The 22,257-nt window shown below is 39.6% G+C and overlaps 1 protein-coding gene across 4 annotated transcripts in view; it reads left to right on the forward strand.

The window, feature by feature from the left end:
* The window catches only part of VPS13B (vacuolar protein sorting 13 homolog B), a 426,576-nt gene that overhangs the window by 398,852 nt on the left and 5,467 nt on the right, over positions 1–22,257 (forward strand). For all 4 annotated transcript variants that reach the window (XM_030266479.4, XM_030266481.4, XM_002198879.7 and 1 more), the window contains exons 55-61: positions 2,313–2,431; positions 3,604–4,418; positions 8,627–8,803; positions 9,753–9,923; positions 16,572–16,748; positions 19,175–19,277; positions 19,957–20,206. In XM_030266479.4, coding sequence (XP_030122339.4) covers positions 2,313–2,431; positions 3,604–4,418; positions 8,627–8,803; positions 9,753–9,923; positions 16,572–16,748; positions 19,175–19,277; positions 19,957–20,206 — 1,812 coding nt within the window. The remainder of the gene's footprint in view (positions 1–2,312; positions 2,432–3,603; positions 4,419–8,626; positions 8,804–9,752; positions 9,924–16,571; positions 16,749–19,174; positions 19,278–19,956; positions 20,207–22,257) is intronic.

A 22,257-nucleotide genomic window follows, 5' to 3' on the forward strand; every position in this document is an offset into this window, starting at 1 on the left:
TTTAGAACACAGACTATCTTCTCTACTATCTCTTCGTGAAAATAGCTAGATTGAACATAGAGACTTTATAACACTGATTTTTTTTTCTCTTTTTAATCAATCTGGTGTTGTCTGGAAATATCAGTATTGAAAATTTCTGGGTGCTGTAAGCAAAGAATGCCACAGGATCCAGCAAAATTTGGTGACTTAATTATCACAGGATAATTATCTTAATACCTTGTAGGAATCATCATAGTCATTCTCCCTCTGTGTCTTTACAGAAGCTACTCATGTCTTTCTGAAACAACCCCTCCCTTTTTTTTCCTTCTGTTATTTTTCTCTGGGTCTTGAGGTAAATGAAAGCTTCCTTGACTGGAGTAATTCTTTTTGATGGGAATTTTTTCCATCTTTGAAGTCATTAGTTTACATGGAATCAACATAAACTGCTTGGCTCTTTGAAAGAAATACTAGTTTCAGATGTTTTCCCTGGGCACGAATCACAAAATGCTCTTGATTATTGAGTGTTATGTTATATAGCAAGTAGTTCAGTTCCATTCAGCAAGCCAGTCAAGCAATGCAAGGTTTCGAATTTCAGTCATTAATGTTATGCCAGACCAGGGTTCTTTATAAGTATCTGGCTCCTAGAAGGAATTAGATGCTAAGACAACATTTGGGGATCATTGTCTACTTGAACAGCTCTCCAAAAAAGTATAGCCTTCTGTTATTGAAGTTTTAGGATGTACATGTTGAAAATTTTCCCAGGATTTTTAAGTCTGTCTTTCTCTTTGAAACTATGAAAAAAAGTGAATAAGGAATATACTAATAGTGTCACATACAATTCAGTTCAGGTTGTGAAATAACTGGGATTTAAAGGATCTTAGGTAATTTGTATTTCTTCTGTGTAGTCACAGATAAGCACTTCTTTTTCTATTAGAAAGTAAATTGAAAATTACTTAAAGCTAATACCTTAATAAATATTGAAGTATTTATCATCAGAATCACCTGAAATTGGAATTTAAAATGATCAATCTTCAAGATGAGTGGAGGTTTATTTAGAATTTTGGAAATTCTGTACATGTCCTTTTTTCTCCAGTTCCATGTAGGATTGTGAATCTCTTCCACAAGCAAAGGATTAAAACTGACATGTCAGAATTAGAAATTCTCTTATATGTAATTGTCAGAAGAATAAGAAATTTGATTAATAAGAAATTGAATTATCTGTACAAGGTTATTATGAATAGCCTAACAATCAGTTTAAGTGCTGATCCTACTAAACTTCCAATTGTTTTTGCTTCTGGTGACTTGTTAACAGCAGTAGATTCTTCAAGATAAATAGCTGTTTATTTTACCTGTGCTAGCCCAACATCTTATTTCTCAAGTCTGCATTCCATTATATTATAGCTTCTGTCATTGCAATCTAGTAAATAATTGTGTCGATAGTAACCTTGCAAGAAAAGAGAAGCCAGCTTGCTCTAGCAAGGATTGCTGTGAATTTGCCAAACCTTTAAAAGATCCTAATCTTTTATATTCTGAGAAACACAAAACTTGCATGGAAATATTGCAAATTAAGCTCCAAAAGCAGTACATCAATTCTCTAAGTAGGATATTCCTAAAGACAACTTGTCCAGAATGAACGTTTGTACGCCTGTAAGCAAGACACAAACCTGTTGTCAAATTCCCATTTTCCTGCCTTTTTAGTTGTTTTACACTTTTCAATAGATTTTTTGCCATTTTCTAGTGCTGGAACCTGCCCATGAAGGTGTTCTTACAAACCAGTTTAAATGGCTTAATAATGTGTTAGGTCTTGAGTTGTTAATGCAAGTTTTCATGGATCCAAAATGTTACTTACTTTTCATTCTTCATGATGCTATCAGCCATTCATCCACCCAGCTCTGAGCTAGGGCATAGCAACTAATGTTAGTTTAGGGTTTGTTTTCTGGAGGAGAAAGTGAGGGTTTTTTTTAGAGCTCCAGGAAAATGCCTTTCTGTTTGATCCAAAATCACAAATTAAAATTTTCTCTTTATTCTTCTCGTATAAACTCCACCCTCCCTAGCATATCTTGCTTTTTTTCTGGAGAAGTGTCTTGTTAAAATGTATTCAGTTATGCAGTTGAATGATGAGATGCAAATTTCATCTCCCTAAATAACTGAAATACTTAAAGTATCAAGAGCAGTTATTTTCTGAATCACTGAAATCTGACTTTTTTCCTGAATAGTATCCTGATTTGAGTAAAAGATCTCAACCAGAAGGCATTAATAGCATTAATTTAATTTATTACATTAAAAATAGTGATTTCGGTTACATTCCATGTGTTTTTAACCCTCTCCTTTAGATTGTGTTCTTAACTGGCTTTGGCTGTGTTTATGTGGACATCACCCATCACTGTGGAACAATAGTCATAACCTTGGCCCCAGAAGGAAGAGCAGGACCTGTTAGTATCAACCTCAACAGGTACATATAGCACATAAAAGATTATTAAAAGCATGGCTGGGAGCTCAGTCAGCTTTCTAAGTGTTAATTGACTTAGAAACTTTAACTTAACTGTTTGTTTTGTTTAATACTGCTGCATGCTCTGTAGCATATGTTTAGACCATATGGCTTTGTATATAGCAGTTAAAAAGGACAATCTGACATCAAAAGTCATGTCAATTTAGGATAAACATTAGATGACTGGTACAAAAAGAGGACCTGAGTTGTTCATTTTTTTAAAAAAAATACATTTTCCATAGTAATTAATTTTGAGTGTGTTCATCAGTTTAAAATGTATTTAGCCAGGTCTTGCCATCTGTAATCTTACAAGCTCCCAAAGATTTAATATGCAAGAGGTGTAGAAATAGCCTTACAGTTAGTAATTAACCATGCTTGATTACAACACCCTTCTTGAGAAGATTTCCCCACTTCCATAATACACCACAATCTGGTCCTCAGCTTCATTCAAGTGCAGTTATAATACTGCTTATTTCTAAGCTGCAGAGTGTTTGGCCTCCAGCAATCCTTATTACAATCCAGTGTTACAACTAGAGTGGAATTTGTTGTACTGTTTTTATTTGCATTGTAATTAAGTATTAATCCCCAAGCAACTGGTCATCAGCAGTACCTAAAAGTCCATTTGCTAGTTAAACTTGGCAAAGGGTAGTTTCCATTGCAGGGGGGAAGGCCCTCAATGTCATCAATTTAAAAATACTGCAGTGACTTCACTGGGGGGCACTCGCTGCATGTGATGTGAAATGATTACTTGTAATAGTAACCTTCAGCGAAACATCTGAGGCTGCACATGAAGCCACACATAATTGTATCTATGGTGTGTTTTAATATCTGTCTCTGTAAAATTTAATGGGGAATTACTTTGTAGATAGAGATATTCCTATCCAAACTATCCTCTTGATTGATAAAAAAGACAACTCTGGTATAGACGTGTACTGTTCCATTTCTTAGAAGACCTCCTGGGTGGTTCTCCTGTGGTGATTAAGGTTGCCAAATCCCAGTAATGTTAGCAAAGACTTGCACAGTGACTTTCCCACGCATTATAGAGAATGTCTCTCTTGATAGCTCTTTGAGCAAGCAGGATGCCAGGTGAGCTCAAAAGACAGGAAGTAATAAAATGTTTTTTCCATCCTGTCTAGAAGTCAAGAGCAGACCCTGTCACTGAAAATGTTCATCAGTCAGTTGAGCCTTGCTGCATTTGATGATATTACAAACCACAAAGTGTCATCTGAGCTCCTGCGTCTCACAGCAGACAATGTTTTCCTCCACATGGCCCCAGCCACCAGCTCCCTGTCACAGGAGTTCCAGCAGGACTCTGTGGAAGACCTCCCACAGTTTCATAGTCTCCAAGTGTATTGTGAAGACTTGCAACTGGACAATCAGTTGTACAGCAAATCCAATTTCCATTTTGCAGTCCTGCTGTGCCAAGAAGAGAAAAATGAAACTGCGCAGTGGTCAAGAATGAACAATCTCATTGTTTGTAACAAGGATTTGGAAAGCTATAAGGAAAACTGCTTTATAAAGCTCTGTATTGCTTTTTCTGAGGAAGAGAATTTCATGTTTCACGTGAATGACCTCAGCTTTGAGCTCAAACCAGCTAGGCTGTATGTGGAAGACACCTTTGTTTACTACATTAAGACTTTGTTTGATACATATCTTCCAGAAAACAAAACTGCTTATAAATCCATGAATGCTTCAGATACTACCCTGATAGTGCCTGAACAAGTGAGAGAGCATGCAAGAGCTTTAGTCAAGCCAGTGAAGCTAAGAAGATTAAAAATACAACCTGTTAATCTCCTTGTCAGTATTCATGCTTCATTGAAACTGTATATAGCCTCAGATCACACCCCTCTCTCCTTCTCTGTGTTTGAGCGAGGACCCATCTTCACCACAGCCAGGCAACTTGTCCATGCCTTGGCCATGCATTACGCTGCTGGAGCACTTTTCAGAGCAGGTCAGTACTTTTCCTTAACAAGCAACATTTTCATTGGGTGCCAGGATTCTGTGACTGTCACTCAAGATGAGTACCCTAGATGTTAGCAGGACAATTTCTGGTCTCCTTAGACACTGTTTGATAATGATACTTTTGGACACCATTCAGGTCCTGTCACACAACAGAAGGGAGATAAAATAGCTGAGCAGACACCAGTGGAGATTTGCAATGTTGTGCTAAACATTAGCCAGCCACCTGAAGGCTTTAGCCACCTGAAACCCTGAACACAGCATAAAAATGTGTTCTAGCTGGCTTAGATTTTGTCATTTTATATTCTAGCACTAGTCAGAATCAACCCACATTCCTTACATAAACTCCCCAAAACAGTGTTTAATCGAATTATTCAGCATGTTGCTCTGCATTCAGAAGTAAATTATAGGCCTGAATGCTGTTTTGTTTTTAAAACTTCTTTTGGCTGCAGTTTATGATTAGGAATCTGTCTTTCTTCATACAACCTTCGATCTAAACTGGCACACAGATGTTTGTTGTTCTTTGATCCAAGAACTATGAAGTTTGCTGTTAGCAACTTTTTCCTATATAGGATCAATAGCAAGCAATTAGTCCTTTTAAGTTATCAGGTCTATTTTGTTTTCCATAAATACTAATGTGGAAATAATGAAATCTGGTCTCTGATGTGTCTTGATGAAGCACAGAATTTGTGCCTGAGACAGAAGGAAGATCCTCCATGAGCATATACAAGTAACAGTGCACACTGAAATGGGGGATTTATTTTCCTGCAGTACTAATAATCAGATTTTCTGATGCTTCCATTTGGACTGGAAGCATAGCTGCAACCTGACTTCTGTGCACACTTTCCAAAGCTGTACACATGTATTTCATCTGTTTATAGATGCTGGCATTGTGTTTCACTGTGTGCATACCTGACTTGCACTGCTGATTGTGACAACAGTGCACAGTTGTGCACCAGAACAGTGTACCAGTTCATTATTTTCTTGTAATATTATGCAAAATTTGCAGGTTTGTCTTTTTGCTACTTGTTTGGATATGTTTTGTAGTTAAATCTCATAGTACAGAAGGGCAGATCTAGTTGCTTGGTAATTAGGAGTGAAAATGTAGCCAAATATGGTCCACAGTGTAAATGCTTCTCCCTCCATCACTTGCTCTGGGATCAGTGATGTATCTGAAATCAGATTTAAGTATTAAGAACTGAGATTTGCTATTAACTGAGGTGGAACTTCTCTTCAGGAAAATACATATGCATATATACTTAACTCCCTTTTAATACTTTTAGTACTATTTTTAGTAGTACTAAAAGTACTAAAACTAAAACGTATTGTTTGAAAGGTATCACCATGATTAAAATGGTGAATTATACTGATTAATGTTTGTTTTAGCAATGAAAATGGTTTATATTGAAGACTTTGTGACACTTGTCAAAAAAAGCTGACTGTGGCAACAAAGTAAAAATGGAAGGAAAAAATCAAGCAAAAAGCTTTATGTGATCTGCAAACTGATTTTTTTTCTCACCATTACCACAGTTGGTCTCTTATGGAAGAGGACCTTGTGCTTCTGCATTTTAACTGCATTAATCTGGAATATGTGTTGTTTGACACCCTTCCACTCACCACTGTCTCATATATAAATCATTGGTAGCATCTGCACAGCCAGCCTGCCCATACAGCCATACCTTACACTCATGGATATACACTCTTTTGCCCCAAAGCTTGCTTAGGGAGGTGCTTCAGGTTGCCCTGTGTGTTGCAAAGGAGTGGTCAGAATCCATTAAAGCCATGGATGGGGCGGGAGAGCTCTGTTCAAATATGCTGATTAGCGTTGCTTATCTCAAATCAGCCAAACCTGCAGTGGAAATCGCCTTTTCTAATTAAGTTGTTCCCTATATAAAAGTGAATCAAATTCTATTCAGAAATATCACTGGTACCGCATCTAACCCTATAATTGCCTATAAAGAAAATTCAGTGGCTCTCTGCTAATACAGTCATATTTATTTCATGTCAGTGGATATAATTATTTTGCATAAGTGGGAAATGGTAACCTGATATGACACTGTATTTCTGCAAAGTAAAATGCCACAGAGAACTTGTGAATTGAGGGGTTGTTCCTGGTTCCTCATTCTCCTATTCCTGATTTACTCTCAGACCTTCTTCCCTGGGTTGGGTGGTCCAAGCTGGCAGCGAGGAGCCATTGGGTTTGCTCTGAGCATTGGCCAAGGAGGGTCACCCATGCCGCAGGTTGTACATTATTCCAGAATGCTCTCCAAGGGTGAGCATGGTCCATCCAGAGCTTCCCAAACCTGACAGGCAGGGACAGATTACAACAAACCATCCCCAGCATACCAGGCAAGCCCTCAGTTTTGTGTTTAACTGTTCTCATTCCTGGTTTTTATCTGTTTCCCATTCCTGAAATGCTGGCTGGCCCAGCAGGCGAGTGGATTTGGAGTCCCCCATGTTCCAGGCTGCTGCTGCCTGCTGGGGATGTTGCAGGGCACTAAGGCACTAAGCTGCTGTGTCCTGTAGCCACTTGCCATCACACCACCATGTAGGACAAGGAATGTCAAGAATATTTAGAGGGAAAAAAAAAGGCTCTAAGGAATTATTGCAATAATATTGATCAGAAGAAGCAGAAAGACCATCTCTCCCGTCTGTACACACCTCCCCCACCCCTCCAGCTTTTCAGCACTTCACACAGTGGCAAAGATAATTTATTAAAAATCCTACAGTGAGGGAATTGCAGGCCCAACCTGGAGGTCTGGCTTCCCCTGGTCTTGGCAGGAAAGGACTGCCAGGGGATGCTTCTTTCCAGGACAGCGGGGCCACAATGTGTGTTGCTGCTCTGTTCATTGCATTGCCGGTAGCACTTGGGTTTTGTTTCTGTAGTCCATCCCACCCTCTCTCTTGTCCACCCTGGTTCCCGCTTTTCATATTACAAGTACTGGAGTTCTCAACCTGCCAGAACTGAAATGTGGGACAGATTCAACAAGAATAATAGATTTTCCAGGAGCTTAGAATGATAGTATGAGATTAATCCATTTCATATGAGTAACATTTTCTCTTCTGTTCAGTTTCATGATTCAGCCTTCCACAGGAATGACTGGGAGGGGTTAAAAGAAAACAAGAAAAGCATCTGGATAGCAGGAGTTTTCAATGATGAGATGAGAATGAGGAGGGCAGAGCACAGATCAAGGGCCCTCATGAGAGCAGGAGGCGTCTGTCCATCCTTCAGTCTCCTGGCCCTGTCACACCTTGTGTGCTCTGACAGTGCCAGCTGAAATTCGTGGTACCAGGGCTCAAAGACCAAACAGTTCCTGTTTCACATTTATTGCCATTTCTGAATTGCTCTCTCTGGGCTGCCAAAAAAAGAGTTATGCAGCACTGTTTCCCTAATAAATCTGCTGCCTACCAGCCTGAGAAAGACAAGACCTGCAAATAGCTTTCCAGCAACAGATTGCTGCATGCTCAGCCATCCAGCAAGCTGCTGGCAACCCTGCGTTTATATAGGAAACCAGATCTGCAGATACTTCTCCTGGGATATGCATAAGGAATACTCCCCTATGAGTAACCTAATCAGCATGTAGATGTCATTGCTGTTTACACAACTGTACTGAGCAGAAGACATTTGTCTGGCTTTCACTGCACTCTGAAAGAAAATGATCAGCTTAGAAGGGTTGGGGTGGATTTAAAATAACTTCTTAAGCACTTGTCAAAAATCTGCATCCCTTTTCCTAACACTCCATCAAGCAATTGACCTACACACTCCCGTAAAGCAGTACATTGTATCAGTGTAAACTCCCTGTCACAATTCTATCACATAAGGATGTGAAATCACAAGGCTGCCTTATAGTGTCTAAAACCAACCCAAATATCTGAGCTTGCAGTCCCATTCCTCTGTAGCTTTGAGGCTCTTGCATCCGCCTCCCTCATATACTTTTAGCAGAAATACGGGAAGCTCCTGGAAGGAAGTAATTCTAAAGCTATTTGTGAGTTTGCCAAAAGGATTTCTTTGATTTACGAAGTATGAAAGATTGCCATTTCTGAATTCATAGTGGATGAGTTATTTCCTGTGTTTTGCTCAAAGGAAGTTCATAATGCAATGATTTCTAGTGTGAAAAAGATAATTAAGGAATAACCTTTTCACAACTGCTGCTTCTGCAGTTTTTGCAGCTGTAACATGTGTCTTGTTTCTCCACACAGGCTGGGTTGTTGGATCATTGGAAATTCTTGGAAGCCCAGCTAGTCTGGTGAGAAGCATAGGGAATGGCATAGCTGATTTCTTTAGGCTCCCCTATGAAGGGCTGACCAGAGGCCCGGGAGCATTTGTCAGTGGAGTTTCCAGAGGAACAACATCATTTGTAAAACACATTTCCAAAGGTAGAGCTTTCACTTTATTACTCCAACTACTGCTTTGTTGTCATGCATTGTTAAAGTTTTAAGCAATAAAATCTGTCCATCCTTCAGTCTCCTGGCCCTGCCTTGTGCTGCTCTGAGAGTGCCAGTTGAAATTCCTGGTACCAGGGCTCAAAAACCAAACAGTTCCTGTTTAACTAAGCTAAGAGTGTAACAGGCTCATATGCAATGTCTCATGTATTAAACAGATCACCACTTTACTGCAGTGCATGAGAATGTTTCAGAAACTTCAGAATTTTAAACCTCCCAGTGGGAAATAGATATTCACTCAGCAAGTATTTCATGTGATAACTGCAGAAGTGCTAAAGGTGTTCTGCACTTCTGCTAGCCATCAGAAATTCTACACTTGGTTGCCTCATCATATTTATTAAAAAAAAAAAAAAAAAAAAGTAGATACAGTAGTCATAGCTGTGTGAGTACGTGGATGGGATTTGGCAGTGGGGCTGGCCTGCCGTGGGAGCAGGAGGACTTTTCGCTCGCACAGCCCGTACGGACAGTGCCATCGCGTGGCTCCCGCGCTGCCCCGGCGCTGCTGCGGCCCCGAGCCCGGCTCCAGCCTCCCGCAGGACGCGGCCGCGGCCCCTTCTGTAAATATTTGTTTACGTTTCCGTCACCCCCCTCTCCATTCAGATTAGCCTTACACAAGGCAGGGAGCTGGAGAAGGATGTTCAGATGAGTTTCTGTTCCCACCGACCAGGCAAACCTGGAGCAGGCTAATGTAAAAGGCGTGACGTGGGCCATAGCAGCAGCGTGGTGATGCTTAACAAATAGCAAAGCATGTTACACATGGCTGACTGTTCACTTGACTTGCTGTTCTGCTTACAAGCTCAGCATTGCAGTGAGACACACACGTCTCCGTGTTTTAAATTAAAGCATTTTGATCCAGACCCAATGTATATCTCCGTGCATTTAGGTACACTGACGTCAATTACCAATCTGGCAACAAGTCTTGCTCGGAATATGGATAGGCTGTCACTCGATGAGGAGCATTACAACAGACAAGAAGAATGGAGAAGGCAGCTTCCAGAGAGCCTGGGAGAAGGACTGAGACAGGGGCTCTCTCGTTTAGGCATTAGCCTTCTAGGTAATGTACTATTAAATATCAAGTTAAATGCTAATACTGTTTTCTAATCTGCTCACTAGCCTTTTCTAACTGTGAGTTATAATTTCAAATTCTGGGGGGGTGGGGAGGGGTGTAAATGTCTTCTTGTGAAAAAGCCTCACAGTATGTATACTAGATACTGTTTATCAAGATTTACTGACTTTTGTGTATGATTTTTTGCTGATAAAATAATTGCAGATATAGAATGGGTTTGCACTTTCTTTGTGAAATACTATTTTAATTCATACATGATGTAGATCTAAGTGGGGAAAAAAAGAATAATTCTGCATCGGGCGGCGTGACTTGTAACTAATTCAACACGAAGACGTCATCATGCTGATGTTTACTTTCCGATGAATTATAGGAATGCCTTCTGAACCTGCTTGTTTTTGCAGCACTGTAGATATCAGAGATTCTTGGGTTTGTTTGAAAACCACTTCAACTTAGTGCAGATGTTAAGTAAGCTTTGATGAGGAATTCTGCTTTTACAAAGAGACTCAGATCATCCTGATTCAGTGTAATTTTATTCATCAAGCAGCCGAGTGGTTTGGTTAGAAATTAAGATTACTCTATCCATTTCAAAATAGCACCTAAAATTTTGAAAACTATCCCACAGTGGAAAAATTCTCTGCGAGAAGTTTTGCAGTAAGAGACTGGATTTTCTAGGTTACTTCAACTTGTCACACAGCAAAGGAATGCAGAACTGTATTGTTTGGCAGAGTTCCTCAGTATGTATTAAACAGTATGAATCTCTTAGAGATCAAAGTGACCAAAAGCAGTCCAGTGCAAAAGGTTAGAAGAGCTGAAGCTTGAAAGGATTTGTCCTGTTTCCTAATCTTCAGTAGTGTATACAACTCCTAAATTTGCAACCACAACCCTGAAAGCCCCAAAGAGGAAGTGGTAAAAATGTTACAAGTTTGGGTTAAGTTGCTGGGAATTATTTTAAGCAATAACATTAGATTATGTGAAGCACTGTCATTTGATAATGCCTGTAAACCGGCAAGCAAGTGTCCTGGGAGAAATGTGCATAAAGGAGAAATTCCGTATATTAGTAGCCACTGTCCCAATAGTAAGCTGTTTCTGGTGTTGCAAATCAAAGGCAGCTTGGAGGAGGTTTTATTTTTCCCTCTTCTTTTATTGGGCTAAGGGCAGTCAGGTTGAGTTGCTGGATGAAAGATTATACTTTTAGAAGCACTGTGTCAGCCTGGTGTGTATGTGCTGGTGAAATGGTTCGGTGATCTTGCCTCAGTTATTAATTAAACATCAAGGTAACATGGTGTCTATATCCCCTTCACTGACACACCAGAGCCCTTCAGAGCTAAAAACATCAGCTGTACAGCCTGAAGTAAAGAGCAAAACTTTGTAGCTTTGGCTGTATCAAGGCAAAGTTTCTGCTGTTCAAGAAAGCTGGGATCTCCTCACATACATGCACAAATACGCCATTCCTGCACCTCCCTGTGCACAAGGATTCCGTGGTTCATGGCAGTACACCCGAGTTAAAAGCAAAACAATAAACTAGAACTAGAATTCCATTGTCCCTGATTTCCTAAGAAATAAGACTTCATGTTCAAAACTTAGAGCTTCATATTAACATTTAAACAGTGCTCCTCCACAAGCTAGAGTCTTGTTTTCTGTTCCCACTGTTACTGTTTAGAGATTGCTCCCTACTAACTAGCTCTTTTCTTAGCATTAAAGTCAGTGAAGCGCCCAGATAAATAGCCACACTTGCTGTATAGCTGGATGTGACAAATATGGAACTCTCACTAAGGGAAAAATCAGAAATATTCCACTTACTTTGTATCACTTGTTTAATTAAATATAATTTTTCAAAAGCATGTTTCCTCTGTATAGGCAGCAGCATTCATATAAATTGTGTCAAGACCTAAATTATGAACAGACCTCTGTTTCAATTTCTACAAACATGTCAGAAAACTGCTGCTGTCCTGACCATTTAGTTTAAAGAATATTGTGGCTTCCCAAGGAAAAAAAAACCAGCAATAGTTGAAGGGATGGTATCACTGTGCTGCTTTTTTTCCCCAACGTGTTCAGAATAAACATGAACATGCTTACTCTAAAAACTCTTAAGGTTATGTTATGTTAAATACTTTGTTATGTTATTCATACATAACAAAGTGAAGCTGCAGTTATTTTCCTTCACAAGGATGAAAAGTTTGATGAGCACAGAAATGCAGAGAGCATGACTGTTTGAAGACGTAATTTCTGTGACTTTCTGACTGTGTAACTGAAGAGTGCGAAGGAGATTTCTGTGATGGTCACAGCACTCTCATGTTCGTAAAAGCCATCTGACCCATGCAGGCAGCTAATACAATGGCAAATGTAGATTTTGTGCCTAGGTGAAGTCATGTAAGAGTCCTCAGTTCACCGATACCTTGTGGTATCTACCCAGCAAGTAGAGTTGCCTTTCCGATTTTCTGAAAATCTGGCTCGCGGTGGCCCTGATTCAGCAGAGCACTTAAGCATGTGCTTAAGAGCTTTGCTGAATCGGGGCCAAAATCATGTACTCTCATCTCCTCCTCGGTGCAAGTTGTTCCCTGTGGTACATTCTTAAGTGCTTTGTCCTGTCTCATTTTAAATGACTCAAGCACTGTCAGGGTGTTGTTTGATTTGATTGTTATCTTTGGCCAGCTGTTGTCTTCTTTTCTAATTTGGGGGAGATTTCTGGGTCATTTTAATAACACTTGAGCATGAAAAGAAGCAATAGCTTATGATAGGTGTGTTTCTTTCTTTTATATGTTTAGGCAAAAATGCAGTGAAATTGTTAGTAAAATATTTCAATGATTGACTCCCCACCAAGGAACTATCTTTTGCATTTTGCATGACAAGGTAAAACTTAAAATAATAACTTTTAAGCATGTAAAAGAGACTATTGAAACTATTGGCTGTATTTTCAACTGCTGGTCATAGTGAAAAATACTTTATTGAAGTGGCTGTCTTTAGGAAGTTGAGCATATCTGAATAACCAAAAAGATGACAACTGTTCAAAAAGCTACTTTTTACAGTGGCACAAGTGCTCAAAATTTCAGTTACTCCTTCCTGCTTTTGGGGAAGTGAATTGACCCATATTGCCTGACAATGCTACTGTCCTGGTAGAGAAGGCAAAGCCTGGGTTTCAGACACTCAGATTTTTGTTATTAAAGGCGGTGATGGCTGTTCTTGCTGTACACTGTAACTGAGTCAGGGCCACTCTGTGTTTGCCTGTCTACAACACGATATAGCACAAGCCAGTGCTAATCCTGAAACTGTGTGTTATTCCCCACACTAATTGTGCAACTACATTAATGCATGGCAACAGATGCTTTTTTCTTTGAGCTGTATTTTTATGTGATGTTTGCTGGGATGAGATTATGCTTCAGCTCTGGTTTTGGTGTGAAACATTTGCAGCAGTCCTGAAAGACAACAGAGAAAAGGAAGCAAAATGGCTTCAGCTTGGGCAGCTTCCAGCCTCATGGCAAAGCATGGCCAGTTTCTCTTCGTGGGGGATTTTTTCCAATTATGTCTTGCTCTGAAAGAGTTTGTCACAAGCAATCCGAGCTTTGCCAAGGTCTGTAAGCTCTGCTACGTTCACCAAACTTTGTCAGTCTGCACATGAACCAGTTGCTGCTCGTAATCAAATTCTTCTTGAAGTAATTCGGTGATATACTCTGAACTATCTGAATTTTGTAGCTATCAAAGTAACTTTTTTATTGTTACTGAGCAACATGTACTAACCAGAGTGCACCCCTTCTGATGTTTAGCAGATGTTATGTTGTTGCTGGAACCTCTTTGGTCCAGTAATGGAAGAATATGTTTTTGTTTTGTTGCTTTGGTGTTTAATTTTATTGAGGTTTTCTTTATACATGCATAATCTGTGTGTACATATGTGGACATGCATATAAAATCAAATGCTTAGGGAAAGAAAAAAAAAAAAACAAGAAAAATGGAGAACGGTTTCATTTAATAAAAAAAAAATACTGGTCGAGGGATATTACAGGGGAAGGACAGGACACCAGTAGGACACCATGTGAGAAAGAATGAGAGTGGGAAGGGAGGAACCACTACATGTGTTTCCATGCTCTGCTTTCCTGATACCCTACTGAAATCTGTAAGGGGGGAAACTTTCTGTGGTAAGTCCATCCCTCATGGTGCTCCTGCCAAGAACTCTGTTAGAACACAAGAAGCCACAGGAGCACAGGGAAGATGTGCTTTGCACAGTTTCTGGTGTGAGGAATGCCCTGAACCTCACGTGTATGTTGCCACTCTCTCGCTGTTGCTGGGTTTTGAGGTTGCTCAGGCTTTGGTCTGTGTCTTTTTCCTTTGCTCACACATGCTGCACACAGCAAGAGCTGCACAGATCTGGATCCCCCACGCAGGGGTGGTAGGACCAGCCACTCCTCAGTGAAAGGAGTAAGGTTATAGTTTATTTTGTGATATTCGGGCATGGCCACTGCCCATAAATGAGTTATAGCAGTGAGTTGCAATTCATGATAAGGAATTATAGAGGAAGAGAAGATCATTGGTTATATTTTTTGCAGGTAGAACAGCAAGACTTGCAAAAGGATTTGAGGTACAAAAGGGCAATGTCATCACAGACAAGTTCCAAGCATGCATAAAATGCCAGAGTAACAGAAAATGTAGAATTACTAAAAACTGGCTAATTAAGCTATAGATTATTTGGGGCATTACATAAATATTCTTATATAACAAATTCACAGCAGTTTCCATTCTGTTTCTTTGTTCTTGGAGCCTAATTCTAGCTGAGCAGTGCCTGGAGCATACCACAGGTCCTTTGGAGTAGGCTTTTATTATTACCTTATAACTTTGCTCAAGTATATTGCAGTAAATAATTTACTAGTGCTAGGACTTAGGTGGATTACATTTTATAAGGCAATAACTTCTGTTCTGAAAGTGCAGTTGTTGTGGATGACCTCAATAGATAGGGTGAAGGAAGTCACAGGATAGTATACTATTGTAAGTTAGCAGATCACCCAAGTACTGTTTTATGCCTTCAAATGAATCCCAGTTGCACAAAAGACTGGACAAACAATCCCAGTTGTGTAATGTGGTGTTGAGATATTATTTTAATCAACCAGCAGGAGCAGCTGGTAAGTACTAATGAATTGAAAATTGTATCGTTGCAATGGTATGTATGGCATTAAGGAAAAAGCTTCGTGGCCTTTATGGTACAAAAGGTGAATATTCAGCTACACACTCAGCTTCAGTGAGTGACCTCAATTAAAAACAGGCACTGCTTCAAAGATAGACCAGCATTTTCTTTGGAAATACTATACATTTGCCAAAAGGCTAGTCCTACAGAATTTGGAAGAGTTCTCTCTAAGAGGAGAGGAGGGCATTTATGGGGGATGAAAGTTTCTTGAGTTCCTGATCAATAGTATCCCAGGGACAAGGATCTGGGGAAATGTGTGCTGCTTCTCATCCTCGTCTTTGGACAATGACTGTGCACAAATACAATATTAGTTCTTGTTGTTCAAAGTCAGCAATTTCTTTATTTATCCAGTGACAGTAACTAAAACCATCTGAAAACCAGTTAGCAGCTCACTGCCTAGTGCACGTCATGCTGGTAAACACATGGGGCCAAATACCTCAGTTGAAATTGTCCAAATCTGTGGAATTATGCCTGGATTTCCTTCCATTTACGAAGCAGAACTTTCAAAGATGTCTGGGTTAAGGTGAAAATGCCTAGTAACCAGGGTGATACTCAATCCCACTCCTTAAATAATTGCTTTATCTTGATATTTGCAGCTGCAGGTGCAAACTGAGACCTGACCAAGAAGCCTGCAGACTTGCTTTTCACTGAGCAAAGCACCTCGGGTCGGGCAGACTGGTGTGGCTTTGTCCAATCCTTGTACCCTTAGTGTTCTCCAAATAGCTTATCTATCAAAATTACAACAACTAGAGACATGTCTGTGGTTAAGTGGCTAGCATAAACTCAAGATCAAAGAAATGCACCACCTCTCATACCTGTTTACATTTAGGAAGATTTAAGTTGAAGTTCTCTGTTGATACTAAAAGCTGGGAAGGTCACTATGTCACTTGTAAAAGTTTGACCCATGCGCATTAAAGTAAAATATGATGGTTTTCACAAAAAAAAGTAACAAAAAGTCTCAAAGTCTAATTCTGCTAATCTTAGTAATATATCAAAAGTTGCATTAGCTTACGAACATTTCTGGCAGTGGAAGAGGATATAAAAATGATCTATTGAATACAAGCAGTTTTTATTCTCATGAAGTCAATCTCACACTTTCATGAAAATCTCATTTCCATAGCAGCTCTAGCCATCTAAAACTGGAGGATTTTATTCCTAGCCCAACATTTTCAGAATTGTGACACAGAATGAGTGAAATTAAATTAACTCAGCAAAAGCATTTAGCATAAGTAGTCAAAAGAGGAAAACATACTGTAAGGTTAGGTGATCTAAATGTTTAAAAAAAAAAAAAGGCTAGATCTTAACTGAAGCTAAGATAGTATTTAGCTAATTGGTCACATGCTAAATAGCTGTGTAAGAATGGGGTACAGTCTCTAATCCAAACAATATTCAGGTCTAGTAGTAAGATTTCCTTTTATTCCGGAATATTTATCTTCACTACTTACTGGAGACTCTTGTTTTTTCAGGTGCAATTGCTGGGATTGTGGATCAGCCGATGCGGAATTTTCAGCAAGTATCTGAGTCCCAAGCTTCTGCTGGCCATAAAGCCAGAGGGGTCATCTCAGGTGTGGGGAAGGGAATCATGGGCGTCTTCACAAAGCCCATCGGAGGGGCAGCCGAGCTCGTCTCCCAGACAGGTTACGGTGAGTCTCATATTTCCAACACCTCAATTTAAATTTCAAAATGCTGCTCAGATACAACCTGCTATGTCTTACTTATCCAGCTCAGTATTGTGTGACTTAGAGAAAGGTTTAGAAATGCCACTGCTAAATACTTACAAATGCTCTGCTGCTTTTCTGAAACACCATCGTGTTGTGCTTCTCTCTTGTGTTACTGATCAGTGATGTACAGCCACAGAAAGAGAGAATGCAGAAAGCATGAAGTAATTCTTGGAATACAGTAGAATTAGTTACAGAAACATATGTGCTTGAAAAATAGTTTTTGACATAAAAGGATTAGAGCAACACTATGTCCAATTAGAGCATTATTTTGAGATTGCTTTGTTATGGCAGGGAAAGGGTTGGGCTATCTCTACACAAAGAGTGAGTTACGTTCCTGGGAGAAAGAAGTGAATCATGTAGTAGGAGCATCCCCTTTAAATTGAAGCTTCATGAGAAGACAATCCTGTTTTCAGATACATAGGTAACCTTAGAGCAACCACAGGTGGGGTTTCCCGCTAGACTTAGCACTTAATGGCACTGGTGCTAAATCCTTTCAAATTGATGGACAAACAAAAAGTGTATAAGACAAAAATAAAATAGCAAAAAATTTATTTGTTTCCAGTATCAGTAAATCACTTTCAGCTTGAATATTTAAGAAGAAATGGTGCTTGGAGAGAGTCAGGGAAAAGAAGCAGGAAATTGATAGGAGGACAATGTGTCAGTAATTCCACCTCACTAATTATACCAGACAAACCTTGAATAGTTAAGCCTTTAATCACTATCACGATTTATGCTTCTGCTGTGTTGACTAAAATATGAGTAGTTCTCAAAGAGCTTAAGTTTAGGATGCTTCCCACAACATCCACAGCTCATTCCATCTAGTTAATGAAATAATGAAACAATTATTAGAATTCTTTCAAATCAACTTTATTTTGTTTGTATGATCACAAATAATAACTGTTCTCCTGAATTATACACCCCATAGGTGTAAAACCCATATCAGCAAAATCAGAACGTTTTTTCTGTTGTCGGCTGTCTCTGTGTTGGCTTTGCTGCCCAGGACATAATTATTTATAGATTTAATTCTGCTGCTGTCTTAAGAAACTCATAGTAGTAGAGGGACACTTTTCATTGCAGATATGTTATATAAGACATCATGTTTTCCATGACCATGTGACAAAAAGAGTTAGCCAGGAAAAAACGTAAAACTATATCAATAATAGTTGACAGTGCGTGAGAGGAAAATACACAAGAGTTCAAGTAACTCTTACCCACAACTGGATTGGAAGTGGGACTGTGCCTCTTGGGGGAGACCAAGGGGTGGAGGACCACACAGAAATAAACACATGTTCTCTCTGTCTCCATCTGTAAATAACATTTTCACTCACATAATGCTGAGAACCTCGGTAAGCCAACTGTTACAATTGGGATGCTGCTTTTAAGTATTACCATCAACATGTGTGCTAAAAATTAAAAGGTTTTTTTTCATTGCTGATGTTTTGTTTAAATTATTACCCATTGTGTAAGAGGGAATCTAAGTTATTGACACCCTTATGCCTTTGGAATGCTTAGAGAAAAGAAAATCTCTTAATTTATTTGTAAAGAAGTATATTTGTAAAAGAGTAACTTTGCACCAAACCATAGAACACTAGTGCTTGCTGCATAACCTACTCCATGTCTGTCATGTAAAAATTTTTTAAACTACTTAATTTGTGATTTTTTTTGCAACCCACACATTTTTTCAGTGACCATACCTCATTATTGAATGTTTACAGGCCATCTGAAATCATACATACTGTATCATCTTCAGCTTTGGAGAGTCTCTTTAGAAACCTGCTTAACTGCTGCTTGTAGTCTCCATTCTGTGCTGGCACTAAGAAGAATTCACAATAAACCAGATGCCCCAGGAGATCTCATAAATGTACATGGATCAGTGTTTAACAGCTGGATTAAGTAACTGAACATTTAAATGCAGTGTCTAGGCAAACTTGCTTTCTAATTTGTACCAATTGTAACACGTATACGAAAGTATTTTAATATTAAGCAAGAAAGTTAACAATGGTCTTAATTTTTTCTACATAAATCCTAAGTGATGTGTCTGATCCTGCTCTGAAGTGATGGCTCTCAGGAGTGTTATGTTTCTCTTGATTACAAATGTAGAGCTGATTCATGGAACCCACAGTGGTTGTTTTTTTTTTATTTCTTGCTAAAGCGAGATCATGGGGGCTTAGTGCACAACTCTTGCATTGTAATATTTAATGAATTATCTTGACTACAGCTTCCAGAGATGTGATGTCATTTTGGATCTGCACTATTTTATGAACCGCTTTAAACAAATGACATCACTGCAACACGTAACTGGGTTGTAGAAAACAACCACTAAAAAACCTGAATTCTCTTACCCACAGGTATTTTGCATGGAGCTGGACTTTCTCAGCTTCCCAAGCAGCGCTCTCATCCAAGTGATCAACATGTTGAGCAGGCTCCAAACAGCCACGTCAAATACGTCTGGTAACATTATTTAGACAATTGCTCATTTTTACATCCACATTGTTTATTAATAGGTTCTGGCCTCTGGTCAAGTTAACAGGAAAGGCTTCCCTAGGAAAGGCTGAGTTATGGTAGTTTGTTTAGGAACATTAAACAAAAAGGTAGTGCATAGAAACCCAGTCTGCAAATGATGGGCTGCTGATCTGAATCCAGCGTTGAAACTACAGAGCTGATCTTTATTTAATGGTATTCAGTGAATTCTTACTTTATCATTGCACTGAGCCCAAGAAAAATACTGTACATCTCCAGAAACAGCTGTTAGTGAAGATAGCTTTATTTTCTGCCCTGAACTTCTAAACCACTTCTCAGGGTAATTTTTCTATTATCAAGGAAATAGAATGGGAAACAGGCTAACCTAGCACAGATATTAGGCCAATTCTGTGGTGAATGATTGAGGGGTTTTGAAAACTAACAATTTCACATTCATTCTTTAAATCTGAAGTCTTACATCTTTCACTAATGGAGTTTTGGAGTACACTCCCTGGCTTATTTTACATCTGTAGGTGATAGCTACAGGCTTAAGTAAAAATATGGTGATCAAAATAAGCCCTGGAGGATCCCATGCACTACACTGACTAGTTCTTTTTTGTCTTTTTTGTCTTTTTTGTCTTTTTTGTCTTTTTTTAACCTGATAATGCAGGAAAATGCTGCAATCTCTGGGAAGGCCAGAGGTTCATATGGCCTTAGATGTCATGATTGTAAGTGGATCCGGCCAGCAGCACGAAGGCTGCTTGTTGCTCACCTCAGAGGTGCTCTTTGTCGTGAGCATCAGTGAAGACACACAGCAGCAGGCCTTCCCCGTGACTGAAATCGATTGTCTGGAAGATGATCAGCAAAAAGATCTGCTGAAGGTGCAGCTAAAACAACAGAGAGTGCCTTCTGACTTGGAGGTAAAGACTTGAGTACCTTTTCCATTGAAAGATGAAGTTACACTGATGCTGGTACTTTTGGCAGTGGGAATACTCACCTTCGGGCTGGGAGGTGAGAGGTTGAAGTGCCAAACCAGAAGATCTGCCCCTCATAGTTGGCTGCGTTGCCCTTTGGATGAAAGGAATGTGTCTCCTCCCTTCTGTCCTCTTACTGAATGTGATATAGCATATCTATGACAAATTTTCTGAGGGAAAAAGTAGAGAAAGTCTGAGTTCTTGGTAAGCACCACCTCTTTTTTGAAAAGGTTCTTATGCCTACATATGCACAAGGTGTTCATTGTTTGGCAAATCAGCATTGCACCCTGTGCCTACGATGTTCCAGCAAAAGCAGTTCCTTTTATTCTTCTGGGAATTCTGTTAACAGTTCAGTGGTGCTGATGCTCCTTTCAGCATGCTTTTATCTTATCTCTTCTAGCACAGTGGTCTTGTTTGGATGTATTTACTTCCTTAGATCCTCCTTCTGCAAATGCTACCTTTAAATTGGGTTAGTCCTTCTCTGAGATTGGATGCACCAAGTGTTATGCCAGTAAAAGCATAAATACTTCATCTTCATGTTGAAAGATGTCTAAGCCATTTGAATACTGAGGTTTTTTGGATTAATTATCTTCTTTTAATGGCAGAAGAATGTTATATTTTTACACTTTTGGGAAACAATGTTTATTGTATTAAATTCTCAAGTAGAATCATATGAGAGAGCATTCCAAAGACAAACATGCATGTCCCAGTTTTTATAAAAGTGTGCCAGGTAGTTTATAGACTGTAATACCAGAAATTTCTGTTTCAAATATAAAAAAAGAACATATAAAAGCCCTGAAGTATGAGGTGTGACAAAAAGTAGGAGCACCTTCAGTCAAATCCTAACTTTGATGAAGTCACTGAAGAGTTTTGCTGTCTATTTCAGTAAGGACTTCATCTGTGTCGTGACAGCACTTGAGTATTTTTGTGAAAGCTTTCTTTAGTGCTGAATTCTCTATTTATATTTATTGTCTTTCCACTAACCTCAGTCTCACAGAGAACTGTTGACTGAAGTTGCCTTCTCTCACCACAAAGCTGCATGAGGGATTACTTAAATTGTGAAGCAAATGGGCAAAGCTCAGCTTTTTTGTCCCTGAGTGTTGAGTGGTTGGTGGCAACACACATCAGACTTTCAGAGTCCAGACTGTCCGGCTCAGTCCAGAGCTAGTGTCTTGGAGGGAAGAAGAAAAGTTGTTTTCACTAAGGCACTGGATGCACTCAACCTATCCTAACTTCAGCGTCAGGCCAGATCTTTTTTTTATTGGACTGGAGTGTTGTCTTTGCATCTGGTTTTCCGAGGGTGAGGAGAAGGCTGCTGATGTGGAGGAAGGGCAGCTTCCTCCAAGTGAGTGATGAAGGGTGCAGAGGGTCTGCCTGTTTGGGAGAAGGGAAGGCAAGGGACAGGGAGCCTCATTCTAGTCCCCACAGCTGCTACAGCTGGGAATGTGTAGGATTTATGGGCAAGTGGGGCCCCTGAATGCACAGAGCAACCCTGCATGGCACATGCAGAGTCCAACATTCCCACACACACGCTCATAACATCCTCCTTTGGAGGTACATAATTTTTTTCCGAAGTTCTGGATGGAAATATGGGAGTCCTACTCAAGTGGTGTAGCAATGCAGCTGTGGGAGCTGTAAGCCTTGAGCCCTCAGCCTAAGTACAGCATCTCTCTTGCTGATACAGGCTCGTAAGAACACAGTGAAAATGTATGGCATGGGAGAAGCAGGGAAAAGTACCTGTGTCCCAGGCAGAGCCAAGTCAGTGATGGCAAGACAGCAAAAGTTGAGTGATGCTGTACAAAACAGACCTGGCAAAACATTCCTTCAGAATGCAGATACTGATACTGAAATTTCTTGTAAAAATTTAAAGAAATGTGCTGTGAGGAAGAGCAGTTGAAAGAAGCAGAGAATATTTTTTTATGCTAAGGCAGCTAAGGCACCTACACAATAAAAGATTCCAAAAAGCTTCATACAAAGTTTTAGTAATTACTTATAGT

Source organism: Taeniopygia guttata, chromosome 2 (assembly GCF_048771995.1).
Source record: "Taeniopygia guttata chromosome 2, bTaeGut7.mat, whole genome shotgun sequence".
Classification (NCBI taxonomy): Eukaryota; Metazoa; Chordata; class Aves; order Passeriformes; family Estrildidae; genus Taeniopygia; species Taeniopygia guttata.